The sequence below is a fragment of the Mirounga angustirostris genome, unplaced genomic scaffold (genome assembly GCF_029215605.1).
Source record: "Mirounga angustirostris isolate CCGP_5_RB_7025 unplaced genomic scaffold, mMirAng1.0.hap1 SCAF_16, whole genome shotgun sequence".
In the NCBI taxonomy this organism is placed as follows: Eukaryota; Metazoa; Chordata; class Mammalia; order Carnivora; family Phocidae; genus Mirounga; species Mirounga angustirostris.
This window is the reverse complement of record NW_026991724.1, coordinates 1938372-1951245: the sequence shown is the minus strand read 5'-3', so window position 1 is coordinate 1951245 and position 12874 is coordinate 1938372. Positions and strand designations below refer to the sequence as shown.

Below are 12874 nucleotides of genomic sequence, written 5' to 3'. Positions count from 1 at the left end.
GCAGGAGAAGGTGTGAGCTCGGCCCCTGGTTAATTGGGAGACTTCAGGTCACACCTCTTCCCTGGGCTAAATCTCAGGCTCGACTGCCGGGCTTTCAATTCCTGTCTCCCTGCCCGCGGAGTCTCGGGCTGGCACTGCAATTAGCCCGGACCCTGTGCAATCTCCCCCCTCCCCCAGCGGCACTCCGCTGTTGCCATTTGCCAAACATGTTCCCGGAGAGCCGAGAACCCGGCTCCTGCCTGCGGATTTATGGTCCAGGAAATGCATTTTAAATTGGTCCCAGGATACTCGGACCAGGAATCAGACACCATCACATGGGGGGATGGGGTGTGTGGGGGGGAGAGTATGTATGGAGAAAGACCTAGTAACGCCCTAGTGACGATCCCACTCTGCTCCCCAAAGCGCAACCGCTCCCGGAGTTGGGGGCTACCTGTTGGTCAGGGCGCAGGGAAGGAGCAGCATTTGGGTGTCTTTACTTCAAGACATGTGCGTGTGGCCGGACTTTCTGTTAATTTATGGGGAGGGGACATACACCAACTACATGTTTTCTCCCCCCTTCCTCCCACATGTGGACATAAAATTGCCCGTGAGGAAGAAGGATAGATTATTTGTCGTAGGGAAAACCACCTGTGGCCTGCCAAGAGCGTCTCCAGTCAAGCCAGGGACAGGTGTCGCAGATAGGAGCCAGGCGCCAAGGGCGAGGCGCAGGGTGGGAGAGGGGCAACCCAAGGGGCGCCCCAGAACGCCAGGGGCCTGCTCTGCCAGGCTTCACCTCGAGGCTCCCAGGAGGAGGAGGAGAGCGCCCTGGGTGCTGGGCGCCTTCCCGCTAGGCAGTTCCTGTCCCTTTAAATCTAAGTCCCGGGAAAGGGGGGGCTGGGGCGACCTGTCTGGACCCCTATTTACACGCCGGCCCGGCAAGGGAGAAGCCCGGCGGGCGGGAGCGCGGGGTGGGGGGTGCGGGAGGGCGGGCGCCCGGGGTCCCCGCCCGCGCCCTGCGTCCCCCACCGGGGTGGGGGAGCAGCGCCCCTCTCCAGCCTGCCCGCGCGCCCGGGGCAGGGGGCCAGTTCGGGCCCGCGCAGGTCCGGGCGGGGCGGGTGTGCGGGAAGCCGGCGCGGGGGCGAGCGGGCGGGAGTCGCGCGAGCAGGGGACTGGGTCGGGGCGGGTGGGGAGGTGCGCGAGCGGAGGGTCGGGTCGGGGACGCGCAGGGGGACGCGCGAGGCCGGGGGCCGGGGCGGGGGCGCGCGGGGGCGCGCGGGGCGGGGGCGCGGGTGGGGTGCGGGCGCGCGCCGCGCCGGCCCGAGAGCGCGCGCCGGGCCCAGAGCGCACGCCGCCGCCGCCGCCCGCCCGCCCGCCCGCCCCGCCGCATTGCTGCTGCCGCCGCCGCCCGGCCCGGCCCGCGGCCCCCAATATGGTGCAGCCGCCCGCGCCGCCGCCCGTGCCGCCGCCGCCCGCGGGCCCCGCCGCCTCCCTCGGGCGCCCGCAGCGCGGCAGCCGCAGGTGGGGGGCTGCGCCCCGGGCCTGAGCCGCCCGCCGTCCCCGCCCCGGCCTGCGCGGCCAGCCCGGCGGGCTCGCCTCCGAGGGGCACTTGCCGCTGAGGTGGAGCCGCTTGCACCAGACGCTCCTGCTCCTGCCCCCTCCCTCCCCCTCCCCTCCCCCTCCCTCCTCCCCTCCGGTCCCGTCTCCAGCGGGAGCGCGAGACGCCGGTCGGGCTCCGCGGCGCAGCTCGAAAAGGAATAATCGCCCCCGATTGACTTAAATTCCGCCGAAGCCGGCGCCGCGGCCGCCCGCCGCCCGGGATCTGCGCGCTGTGGTTTTTGCTTTCTCCATTCTTCCTTAAAAAAAAAAGCAAAACAAAACCAGCCAGCCAGCCAGCCAACCAAGAATCCGGTTTGTTGATCGCCTTGGTTTTTTTTTTTTCACCGTTTGCGGGATTTGCAAACCGAGTTACATGCATGTCCAGTGGGGGTAGGTTTAATTTTGACGATGGAGGGTCCTACTGTGGAGGCTGGGAGGACGGCAAGGCGCACGGCCATGGCGTCTGCACCGGCCCCAAGGGCCAAGGCGAATACACCGGCTCGTGGAGCCACGGCTTCGAGGTGCTGGGCGTCTACACCTGGCCCAGCGGCAACACGTACCAGGGCACTTGGGCGCAGGGCAAGCGCCACGGCATCGGCCTGGAGAGCAAGGGGAAGTGGGTGTACAAGGGCGAGTGGACGCACGGATTTAAGGGGCGCTACGGGGTGCGGGAGTGCACGGGCAACGGGGCCAAGTATGAAGGCACCTGGAGCAACGGGCTGCAGGACGGCTATGGCACGGAGACGTACTCAGATGGAGGTAGGTGCCACCCGGGTGGCCGGGCCGGGGCCGGGGGGGGGGGGGGGGGGGGAGGCTGGGCGGTGGAGGCACCTTCTTCTCTTGCCTCTTCTGTTTACCTCTGGGGAAGTTGAGCTTCTCCCTCCAGTGGGGCCGTGTGCACCTGGGGCATTTCCTGGGGCTTCCTGGAGGCCACAGTTGCCCTGGCTACAGGTTGCCCCACTGCCTGGTGGGGGACAGCACCCCTGTGTCAGCTGAAGGGTGTTGGGGGCTTTCCGGGAGCACAGCCAGGCCCAGAGCTGCGGGGCTGAGCAGAGTGTCAGTGCATGATCCAAGCGCAGGCCACAGACCTGCTGGAAAGGCCAGACTGGGCCCGGAGCCCCGGGCCCTGGGCCTCATCTGGGACCCACCAAGGGCAGATGGGAGCTGGGAGGGGGCCCCTTGCCCTTGTTGGTAGAGCTCCCTTGGTGCTAGGCCTCCAGGAGTCAGGCCCCAGCTCAGCTCCTTGTTTTCCTGCGGTGCTGAAGGGCCTCCCTTAGTCCTGATCAACCCAAGCCAATGGAAAGGGAGCGATTGGGAGAGGGACACAAACCCAAAGCAACACAACACAGCAATAAACTTCTAGGTGGTTGGACACGGGCTAGCGCAGCCAGAGAGGCTGCTAGAGGGAGGGAGGAGGAGGCCCATCTGTTTAGCGAGAGCCCAGGAATCTTGCCTTCCAGTGGCTGAATCATTTTCACCGGTAGTTTAGGGAATGCTCTGTGCCTTCATTCCAGCATGCCACGACATTCAGTGCTGAGCCTGCCTGCCTGTCTGCCCTGGCTGCAAGATGGTTTCTGTGCACGGAGCCTTGGCCAGCTTGCAGATGCCCCCTTGTCCCGGACACTCCAGTGTCCACTCCTCTGTGCAAGAGAGAGGCACGGAGCATTTACTGTTCCTGGAAGCCAGACCCCAAACAGGCCTGCTCTCCAGAGGCCCCCCTTCCCCCATCTGGGAGCTTAGCCTCAGAAGTGGCTCTGTGCCCCCCTCTGGGTAATTTCTCAGGCATGGATGCCTGGGGAAGGCGTGGGGCACAACAGTGACTTGTGTGCTTCTGCCGGGCGTGCAAATCATGAACGTACGTGTGGTCTTCTCCCGCCTGCTTGCTGCCTTCACGTCTCATGAAGCAGGCACTAAACACCTGCGCCCCGGCCACATCCAGGACTGATGGAGGGCTGGAGAGTAATTATTATTTTGGCTTATGCAACTGAGAGGCAGGGTTCATTATTACTCAAAGGGGAGGAGGCGTGGGGGGCAGTTAATTATATAATGCTCCTGCCTATCAAAGCCGTGCCCAGCCTCATCCCAGGCGGCCTCTTCTGTGCTCTTGTTGTTTTCATGGAGCAGGTTGGAGAGCATCCCTGACCCTGGGGCGCAGAGGCTGGACTGAACAGACAGCCCTCTCTGGGTTTTAGGCTGTGTGTGTGTGTGTGCGCGCACACACACACACACACACACACACACGGCGAGGCTCGGGCAGTAGATGTGGGTGGCTGAGGTGGGCGGCTCAGCAGCCTGGCGCTCCCAGCTGGGCTCTTTGGGATCCCAAGGGTAGTTGTCACCCTGGGGGCTCTGGCCTTGCTGCTCTGCGGATCTGTCCCTCCAGAGGTGCTCCCAGCTGTGCCTGAGCCAGGAAAGCAGCTTTGCGGCCTCACGTGGGAGCCTGGGGAGGAGAGGAGCCAGGCCCCTGTTTCTGTGGAACTCCCCAGAATATCTAAGAGTGAGGTCTAGCCCTCCAGGCTGCCCACCTTCTCCGGACATCTTGGGTGGCCCGTAGGTGCTATGAGCAGGTGCTCTGGGCTCTAGGAAACCAGCAGTAAGCAAAGCAGACAAAAGTCATTGTCCTCAGAGAGCTTCCATTTCAGAAGGAAGAGTAGTAATTTCCTTCGTGCTCACCAGGGGAAGAGACACCCTGATTCTGTGGCCGGCCATGAGTTTAGGGTCTGATATGTTGATGTAAGAAATGCTTCCTTCAATGGATCGATGTTCTTGGGTCTCTATCCCCCATCCAAGTGGCTACATAGGGTTCTGCTCCCTAAAGCACCTCCCTCTACGTTGCCCTGCTTGGGTCCTCCCATGGTGGAGAGGTGGGGGTCAGGTCCAGTTTACAGATGAGGCCAGAGAGACCCAGGAGCCCACGGGCCAGACCAGAGCTCCCAGCCTGTGGTGGCAGAGTCATGGTTGAAACCTTGATTTGTCCAGAATGGAGCCCCCACTCCCCACACCACACCACCTGTAGGCCAGCCAGGTAGCAGGGCACCAGGGCTGACTGCTCCTTCTTGGTTGGCGACATGGCATGACGGAAAATTGGGGTAATTAGGCCAGACATCTGGGGCCACCTTTCGGCAACATGGTCCGTGCTTCTCATCAGGAAGGAAGTGACTGTTGAGAAGGTGTGCCCTCCAGCAGTCCGTCAGGCAAGCAGAACCCAAGTGGGGTGTTGCAGCTGTGGGTCTGGATGTCTTCTCCACAGGCAGCGGGTGGGTGTGGTGGCTTATGCTTTGGGGAGGGCAGGCGGAGCCTTAATGAGTTCATGGTCCTGACTCCAGTCCGACTTTTGCTTGCACAAGGGATGGGAACATTGGGCAGGCATCGCACAGCTCCTGAACTCCAGCCCAGCTCCCAGTGCTGACTTTGGGAAACGGTGATTTTCATGAATAATGCACAAACGGCAAATGTATTCTCCGTTTGGCTGGAATTGCTATGGACTCCATTTCAACTGGGGCCCCTTCTGCCAACTCCTTCTCCTCTGGGTTCATCCTCCCCCAAGTAAGACAGGCGTTTTCTAACGACGTGAGCCCAGTGACTTCCACGGTTGGTCGGTCGGTGTGCCGAGGGTCCCCTCGGAGATGGTGAGGCCCCGGGGGGTGCAGGGCGGCAGGAGCACATGCTGTGGAGTTGCAACCATTCGGCTTTGTGACCTTGGGCGAGTTACTTAACTTCTCTGAGCTTCCGTCTCTTCATCTGTAAGAAGGGCTGATAATATCTGTAAAGTAGGTGGGGAATAATTGAGGTGCGTGCACGGCTATGCTAGATTTATAGTAAGCTTTCCTTATCACTTACCACTATCCTGTTCTCCCATGACATGTGCATTGAATGCCACTTAGGGTGATCATTACTGGAACCGATAGCCAGGTGTGATCATGGTCATGATGAGGATAAATGGCAATATTAAACACTTACCGTGTGCCAGGCATGGGGCTAGTGTTTGCATGAATTCTAGCCCTGAATTCCTGTCCCTCTGCAGGGCTGGTTTTCTCGTTTCTCCCATTTCCCACACTGGGAAGCCAAGGCTCAGGGGGTGCAGATGACTTGGCTGGTGGGCGCCGGGCAGCACCAGGATTCGCGCTCAGGACGGCGATTCCAGAGCCTCTGCTTTTGTGTGGAACACGTTCTCTCTGCACCCTTGTGCAGAACTACCTCCTCATGCCTTCCTCTACCTCCGCACCCCGCTTCTCCTCTGGGTGCGGCAGCCTGGAGTTGTAGGCAAAGGCACAGATGCACTCCCCTTCTCCACGCGCCAGACCCCTGCGCTTGGCCGCACGGGTAAATATTTCCTCCTGATGCCGTGGACGCAGGACCCCTTGGACCAGAGTTACCCCCACAAATAAACCCTCCCACAGCCTGAAAGATGTGAGTCATCTCACACACCAGGCCTCCCCCCTCCAATGCAGATTCCGTTCACTGGCCCAGATCCCTCGGCCCACACAAATCACACACGCCCACAGTCAAAATTCCAGGCCCTCTGCGCCTGTGAGCACATGCACACACAATACACCTGTCACCCAGAGACGTTTCCACCTCGTCCCCCAAAACACAGCCACGTGTACCCTCCAAATCCCTCCCGACTCCTGCTCTGAGAAGCAGGAGTCCCTGCAAAGGGAGAGCGCCCGCCTTCCAAGAGGGCTCAGATTACAGAGGGAGCGGGATGTTTTGCTTCCACTTTAAACACCTGTTTATGCAGTTAATGCCCCTTTGAAGGGGGAAGAAGCCCTCATCCAAACAAAATAAATGACCATGGGGCGTATTTTTGATACTAGACTATGAATATGTGAAAACAAACTTAAAAAAAAAAATCCAAACACCCAGGTTAGGGAGGAAGGAAGCAGGGCTATGGACACACGGGTGATGGGTGACGTAGGCCAACGGGAATTCATTTCAGAAACAAAAGCAGCACTCAGCCACTAGAGATAAAAGCATCTCCTCGGAGATTCTGGTTCAGCCACTTTGGCAAGGGAAAAGGCTCCAGGAGGTGAAAAGAGGAAGAAAAAGCAAATAACTAGTTCTTTGTTGCCAATAATAGCTGAGAAAGAAGTGTTACTGCGCGCTCCCCTCACCCAACACAGCCCTGGAGCGATGTGGGTGCTTCAGATCAGGAACCCCACTGCACGCTGGTGCAGGGATGAGGGTGAGCACCCTCCCGAAATAGCCGCTCTGCCGCGGAGTTAGTGAGGAGCCCTGGCTGATGGTGACAGTTAGCCCAGCTGACCCAAGGAGGAGGGGGCACGGCCGGGAAGACTAAGGGTGGTGAGGGCTGCTGGGGGACGGCCAAGAGCCTCTGCTGCTTTGCCTCGAGGCTCGCTTTCCTCCTCTCTTTTCCCCAGGCCTGCACAACTCAAAAGATAAGTGGCTGTCATCTCTGAGCTGACAGCCGGGTACCTAGCACAGCATCCTTTGGTGACAACAGGGCATGTGGATTCATGGGATCTAGAGGGGGACGGTGTTTGTTTGGATTTCCCACAGTGGTTGCCCCCTCTTAGATCAGCCACTCCCCCAATTTACAGTCTCCTGGCTCGCGCGAGGTGCTTGGTGGATGAAGTGAGCACTGCCTGGGGTCCTGGCTTTGCCTCAGACAGGCTCTGTGCATCCGACCAGGGGTTCTCTTGGACCCTCTGTGTCTTCATTTGGGACAGAGGAGCGGCGGGTCACTTCAGCACCATGGAGAGCGCCACCTTACACGGGGCCCTGGCTTTGTTCTCTTTCTCTCCAGACTGCCTCTTCCAGCCAGGCCGCCAAACTGACCCTCCTGGCCAGTGACCCCCTGGCCCTGACCTGTCCAGCACCCTTGGCCACGAGAAGTTTTCCTGTTCCCGCCCGTCTCAGGTTGGGGGTGCCTCTGTGCTCACGGGGCTTGCGGGGGCTGTACGAGACGACCAGAGGCAGGCAAAGGAATGATCTTGTGTGTAGCAGCCAATGGGAGACTACTGTGCCACCTTCCTCCTCGATTCAGCACCCGCGGGTTCCTCATCTAGAGGGTTTTGCTTTGCTCCTGGCTCTGTCCTTGCTCCTAAGACGCTCTGCTGTTGTTTCCTGTGAGTGAGACGGACGGTGTAGAATAAAGGGAACCCATTGTGATGGCGTGCTGACGTCCCAAGGGCGCGGTGCAGTCGTGGCCACAGGATGGGGCGGGGGGGGGGGGAGCACTGTTTAGTGAGCAGCGTTCGTGGCAAAGCGCTGGGAAAGACGCAGAAAAACAAGGCGCCTTTCCTCTATCCCCTTTGTCACTCTCTTTGCTGCTGTTGGCTCGTCCAGTCGCCGAGATGCGTTTCCTGAGTCCCTACCATGTTTAAGGGGGAAAGACACAAAAGCTCGGGGCGACCTTTAGTGAATCAACCTGGAAATAGTTGCTGAGCCGGACTGGGCCTTTGTCCGTTGGGGCTGCTGTCCCAGAATCCCATAGACTGGGGGGCTTCTAAACAGCAGTGTGTATCTCTCACAGCTCTGGAGGCTGGGAAGTTCGAGATCAAGGGGTGGGCAGCTTGTGTTGGGTGAGGGCCTGCTTCTGGGGTAGACTGCCGACCTCCCTGTGTCCTCACGTGGGGATAGGGCCAGAGGAGCGCTCTGGGTCTCCTTCATCAGGCACTAATCCCATTCCTAAGGGCCCCACCCTCATCACCCTCCCCACCCCACCCGAAGGCCCCACCTCCTAACAGCACCTCCTTTCTAACCTGTGATTCTGGGGGACACAGACGTTCAGTTTCTAGCACAAGGTATGAGGTACACAGTTTGCAGCGATGTGTAAGATGCAGGATGACGTGACTTCTACCAAGAAGTCTGGATGTGAAACTAAAATGTGTAAAATAATCCGGAGTTTCTCACTCCAGAGTTTGGGGACTCTTGTGGAACCACCACAGGGGAGGGTTCTGAGAAGGGAAGGGGGACTGCGTGTCCTTGAGCAGCAGAGCCGTCCCAGGGGAGGGGACGGCTGAGCTCAGGCTGAATGAGGGCTGGTTGGGGGCCACGGCTCCCAGACGGGGTTGCTGATTCTGCAGGAGACACTCTTTCTGTGTGCCGGCTCCTGTCTTCCCAGGTACCCGGGGTCTCCTTGTTGCTACTGGAGGCCTCGGAAAGAACCCAGGGTCCTCTGTGCTGCTGGGGGAGCAGGGGTTGGGCGGGGGACTAGCCCACCACTGTCGCTCCTCAAGGCCAGCGTCAGAATGACCTGGAAGGTGCTGAAAGCAGATTTGCTGGCCCCAGCCCTGAATTTCTGGCCTGAGAGCCTCCATGATAATGTGCATTTCGAATACGTCTCAGTTGGTGCAGCTGCTGCTGGTCTGGGGACTCCACCTTTAGAAGCATGGCTCTGGGCTAGTGCTTCTTTTCTCTTTAAATCCAATTAATTAACGTATGGTGTATTATTAGTTTCAGACGTAGAGGTCAGTGATTCATCAGTTGCGTGTAACACCCAGTGCTCATTCCATCACGTGCCCTCCTTAATGCCCATCACCCAGTTACCCCATCCTCACCCACCTCCTCTCCTGTAACTCAGTTAGTTTCCTAGAGTTAAGAGTCTCTTATGATTTGTCTTCCTCTCTGATTTCCTCTTACTTTATTTTTCCCTCCCTTCCCTTCTGTTCATCTGTCTTGTTTCTTAAATTGCACATATGAGTGAGATCACATGGTCTTTGTCTTTCTCTGACTGATTTTTTTTTCTCTGACTGATTTATTTTGCTTAGCATAAAACCCTCTAGTTCTGTCCACGTCGTTGCAAATGGCAAGATTTCATCCTTTTTGATGGCTGAGTAGTATTCCATTGTGTATATATGCACCACATCTTCTTTATCCATTCATCTGTCAATGGACATCTGGGCTCCTTCCATAGTTTGGCTATTGTGGACATGCTGCTCTAAACATTGGGGTGCATGTGCCCCTTTGGATCCCTATATTTGTATCTTTGGAGTAAATACCCAGTAGTGCAATTGCTGGGTTGTAGGGTAACTCTAGTTTTAACTTTTTGAGGAACCTCCATACTGTTTTCCAGAGTGGCTGTATAGGCTGGTGCTTCTTAACCCCAGCTGCACAGCAGAGCCACTGAGGATGGTTCTCGGGGAGACCGTTAGAAATGCAGAATCTCGGGGGCGCCTGGGTGGCTCAGTCGTTAAGTGTCTGCCTTCGGGTTAGGTCATGATCCCAGGATCCTGGGATCGAGCTCCCTGCTCCTCTGGAAGCCTGTTTCTCCCTCTCCCACTCCCCCTGCTTGTGTTCCCTCTCTCGCTGTGTCTCTCTCTGTCAAATAAATAAAGTCTTTAAAAAAAAAAAGAAAGAAATGCAGAATCTCAACACTGCCCCACTCCCCAGCCCAGAGGTCTCTGGGGCCAGAGTCCATGTTTGCAAGATGTCTAGGTGGCTCAAATGTAGTACCTAGCACACTAGTCCCAATCTCAGCCGTACGTGGAGTCATCTGGCTGCTTTGGAAAATGCTGATGCCTGGGCCCCACCCAGAGTTGCTGATTGAGGTGGTCCGGGTGCAGCCTGGGCATTGGGATTCTTTTAAAACTGCCCTAGTGATCCTAATGTGCAGCTGAGGTGGAAGGCTACTCGTCCAGCGTGTTGCTGGGAGAGTGGCAGCGAAGACCCGGCTGGGGTCCCCACTGGGCTCTGGGAGGGTGGCCTCCTGGCCCAGGTCCACGATAAAAGCCGACAGGGCTGAGAGCCGCTGTTCTGGACGGTTCTTCAAGCGCCGGGTCAAATGGCTCGTGAAGTAGATGTTGTGCTTCATTAAAATAAAAATCAAATAGACTTGCAGAATTTCAAGCACGGGCCGATGCTCCAGCGAGGAGAGCTACTGTGTTTTTGCGGGCCCTCCTCACCTCCACCTTCTCCTCCTCCTTCCTTACAGGGCGCCCGTCCCTGGGTTTAGGGTCCTGCCAAAAGCCAGGACAATCTCTCAGGATCTTTAATTCATTGCACCTACAAGGACCCTGTGTCTGTGTGAGGGCACTGGGGTTAGGACGAAGACACTACCGTGTCTTACAGACCCCAGTTTGAAAGTGGGCCAAACAGACGTGGTCACCTAGAATCCCAAAGCCACAGAGTTTCCTTTGAAAGAAGGATACTCACCACGTTTAAACGTCTGCTTTTTTCCAAGTACTGGCCTGCGCGCTTTACCACAGACCTTGTTCCTTTTAGTCCTTAAGGCCGTGCTTTGAGGTGAGGCATGCGCTCCCACGTATGAGGCATGCACTCATAGCATGGGGCGGCTTGGCGAGGCCACGGGGCCCCTGGGCAGCGGGGTGGGCCTAGCGCTGTCTGCAGCACCCGGTGGGGCTCCTCCTGGTGGGACAGTCATCTGACGGCCACCCACTTGCTCGACAGTTGAGGAAACTGAGGATCAGGGAGGCGGCCACTGTCTAATAGTAACACAGAGGCGGCGGGGGGGGGGGGGACCCGATCTCCTGAAGCCCGGCTTTCCATGGCTCTTTGCTCAGCAGTGCATAAACTCATGGGTTCTTCCAGACTCTTCCGAGAGTGTGGGGAAGCTGAGGGTCCTCTCCCAGGACACATGCAGGTCCCTGCACACACAAGGCATTTTGTGGGTACTGGGGGGGTTCACAGACTCCCCGAGACTTGTCCATGGATCCCAGGATAGACACCCTCCCATTCTCCATGGGGGCCCAGACACCATCATCGCTGTGCACTGCGGGGCGGTGGGGGTGGGCAGGAAGAGGGCCAGAGCCAGCAGACTCCTACAGCCCACGAGTCCAGAGCAAGGACTGGAGCGGGCAGGGCTGGCCTTCCCTGCCTCTTCTCCCGTGAACACACCCCTCCCCACTCCGGGGCCCCAGGGCCCTCAGCTGCTCCTGCAGGACTCACCGGTTTGCCTCCCCAGGGAGCATTTGACCCTCAAAACTTCTTCATCCTGTACCCTCCCCACCAGTTCAATAAGACTCGAGTCTCAGCGAGCATCTGGCCATGAGCTGGAGCTGCCTGTGCCTTCTCTCATTCGGTCTGCCTGGGAGGAAGGCATGACTCCCCCATTCTGGAGGGGGAAACTGAGGCCCAGGGAGGCCAAGGAAATGGGGGTGCTGGCTCAGGGTCTCAATAGCTCAACAGTGGTCTGCTCCAGACCTCCCACCCTAGGCTCCTGGGACAGGCTCCCCAGGAGGGAATCTAGCAGAGGGCACATCTGGGGCAGGGGTCCTGAGGACCACACCTGAGAAGCCCCTGTCCCTCCCTGTCGGCCTCTGCCTTGGGTGAGGACCATTAAGGGGAGAAGAGGAGACCCCTGAAGGTGGCAGAGGGGTGGTCTCACTGTAGGGAGTCGGGGAGGGATTTCCGGTGGGGGGGGGGTTCAGGTACTAAGGGAGGCCTGGGTGGGGGGCCTCCTTGGGAAGCACGCATTGCAAACCAGTGCAGGCTTTCTCGGAGGCTGGTTCTAGAAGCTAAGCCAAGGGGCCGTGAGCTGGCCCCCCACTGCCTGCGTGGGGACTGTGCAGCCAACTTCTGGGCACGACCTTTCTGTGCCCCCCCCCACCCCACCAAGCTGTCTGCTTGCTTCCTGGTGAGGTCAAAGACCTCTGTGGGTAGCTCTGAGGGAGAAAAGGCAAGAGCTGAATGCATTTCTCCGAGGATGGTGTGGGGCGCCAGACCCCCAGAGCGCCTCTGGACCCTCCGTGCACACATGCTCTGTGGAGGCCCCTTCCCTGTGGACTGGAGCCCCGGGTCGGGGGTGGCAGACCCTGGATCTGGCGGGTTCTTCACTGGGCCCTGCAGTAGAGAGAGCTCCAGAAATCCTGGTTGCCTGATGCGTGGATGATAAACCCGCGGAGAGCTGGAGGGTAGGAGTGGCAGTGGTGTGGAGAGCGGGAGAAAGGGCGTGCAGAGGCTCCGAGGAGGCCAGAACAGGTGTGGCTCAGGTCCAGGTGTGGCTCGTTAAAGACCCAGAGGGGAAGCGCAAAGGGGGGCGGTCTGAGCACAGCTTCCCAGCCACCCGAGGGAAGGGCGCCCAAGGATTCAAGCAGGGCAGCCGCACTGGCTGGTGTTTGTGCTTTTGTAATTCAGCTTTAATTTTGAGATGCTTGTAGACTCACACGTGGTTGTGAGAAGAGCGGAGGCATCCCCTGTGCCCTCCACGCGGTCTCCCCAAAGGTAACACCTGACGTAAGGGACCGCACAACGTTGTGGCCGGGATGTCCACAGGGACACCGAGCGTTTCATCAGTGGGGACCCCCAGCGGCCTTTCAGGGCCGCACCCTCCTCCCTCCCATCCCCGACACCCACTCAGCTGCTCTTCCTCCTGGCA

At 58.8% G+C, this 12874-nt stretch overlaps 1 protein-coding gene across 4 annotated transcripts in view; it reads left to right on the top strand.

Annotated features, from left to right (window-relative positions):
* The window catches only part of JPH3 (junctophilin 3), a 159691-nt gene that overhangs the window by 81487 nt on the left and 65330 nt on the right, over positions 1 to 12874 (top strand). Inside the window, exon 1 of one of the 4 annotated variants that reach the window (XM_045890600.3) lies at positions 1730 to 2334. The exons of the other annotated variants lie outside the window; for them this stretch is intronic. Within the exon in view, the coding sequence (XP_045746556.1) occupies positions 1953 to 2334 (382 nt within the window). The 5' untranslated portion in view covers positions 1730 to 1952. Of the gene's footprint in view, positions 1 to 1729; positions 2335 to 12874 lie in introns of those variants that run through there. 4 annotated transcript variants of the gene reach the window in all.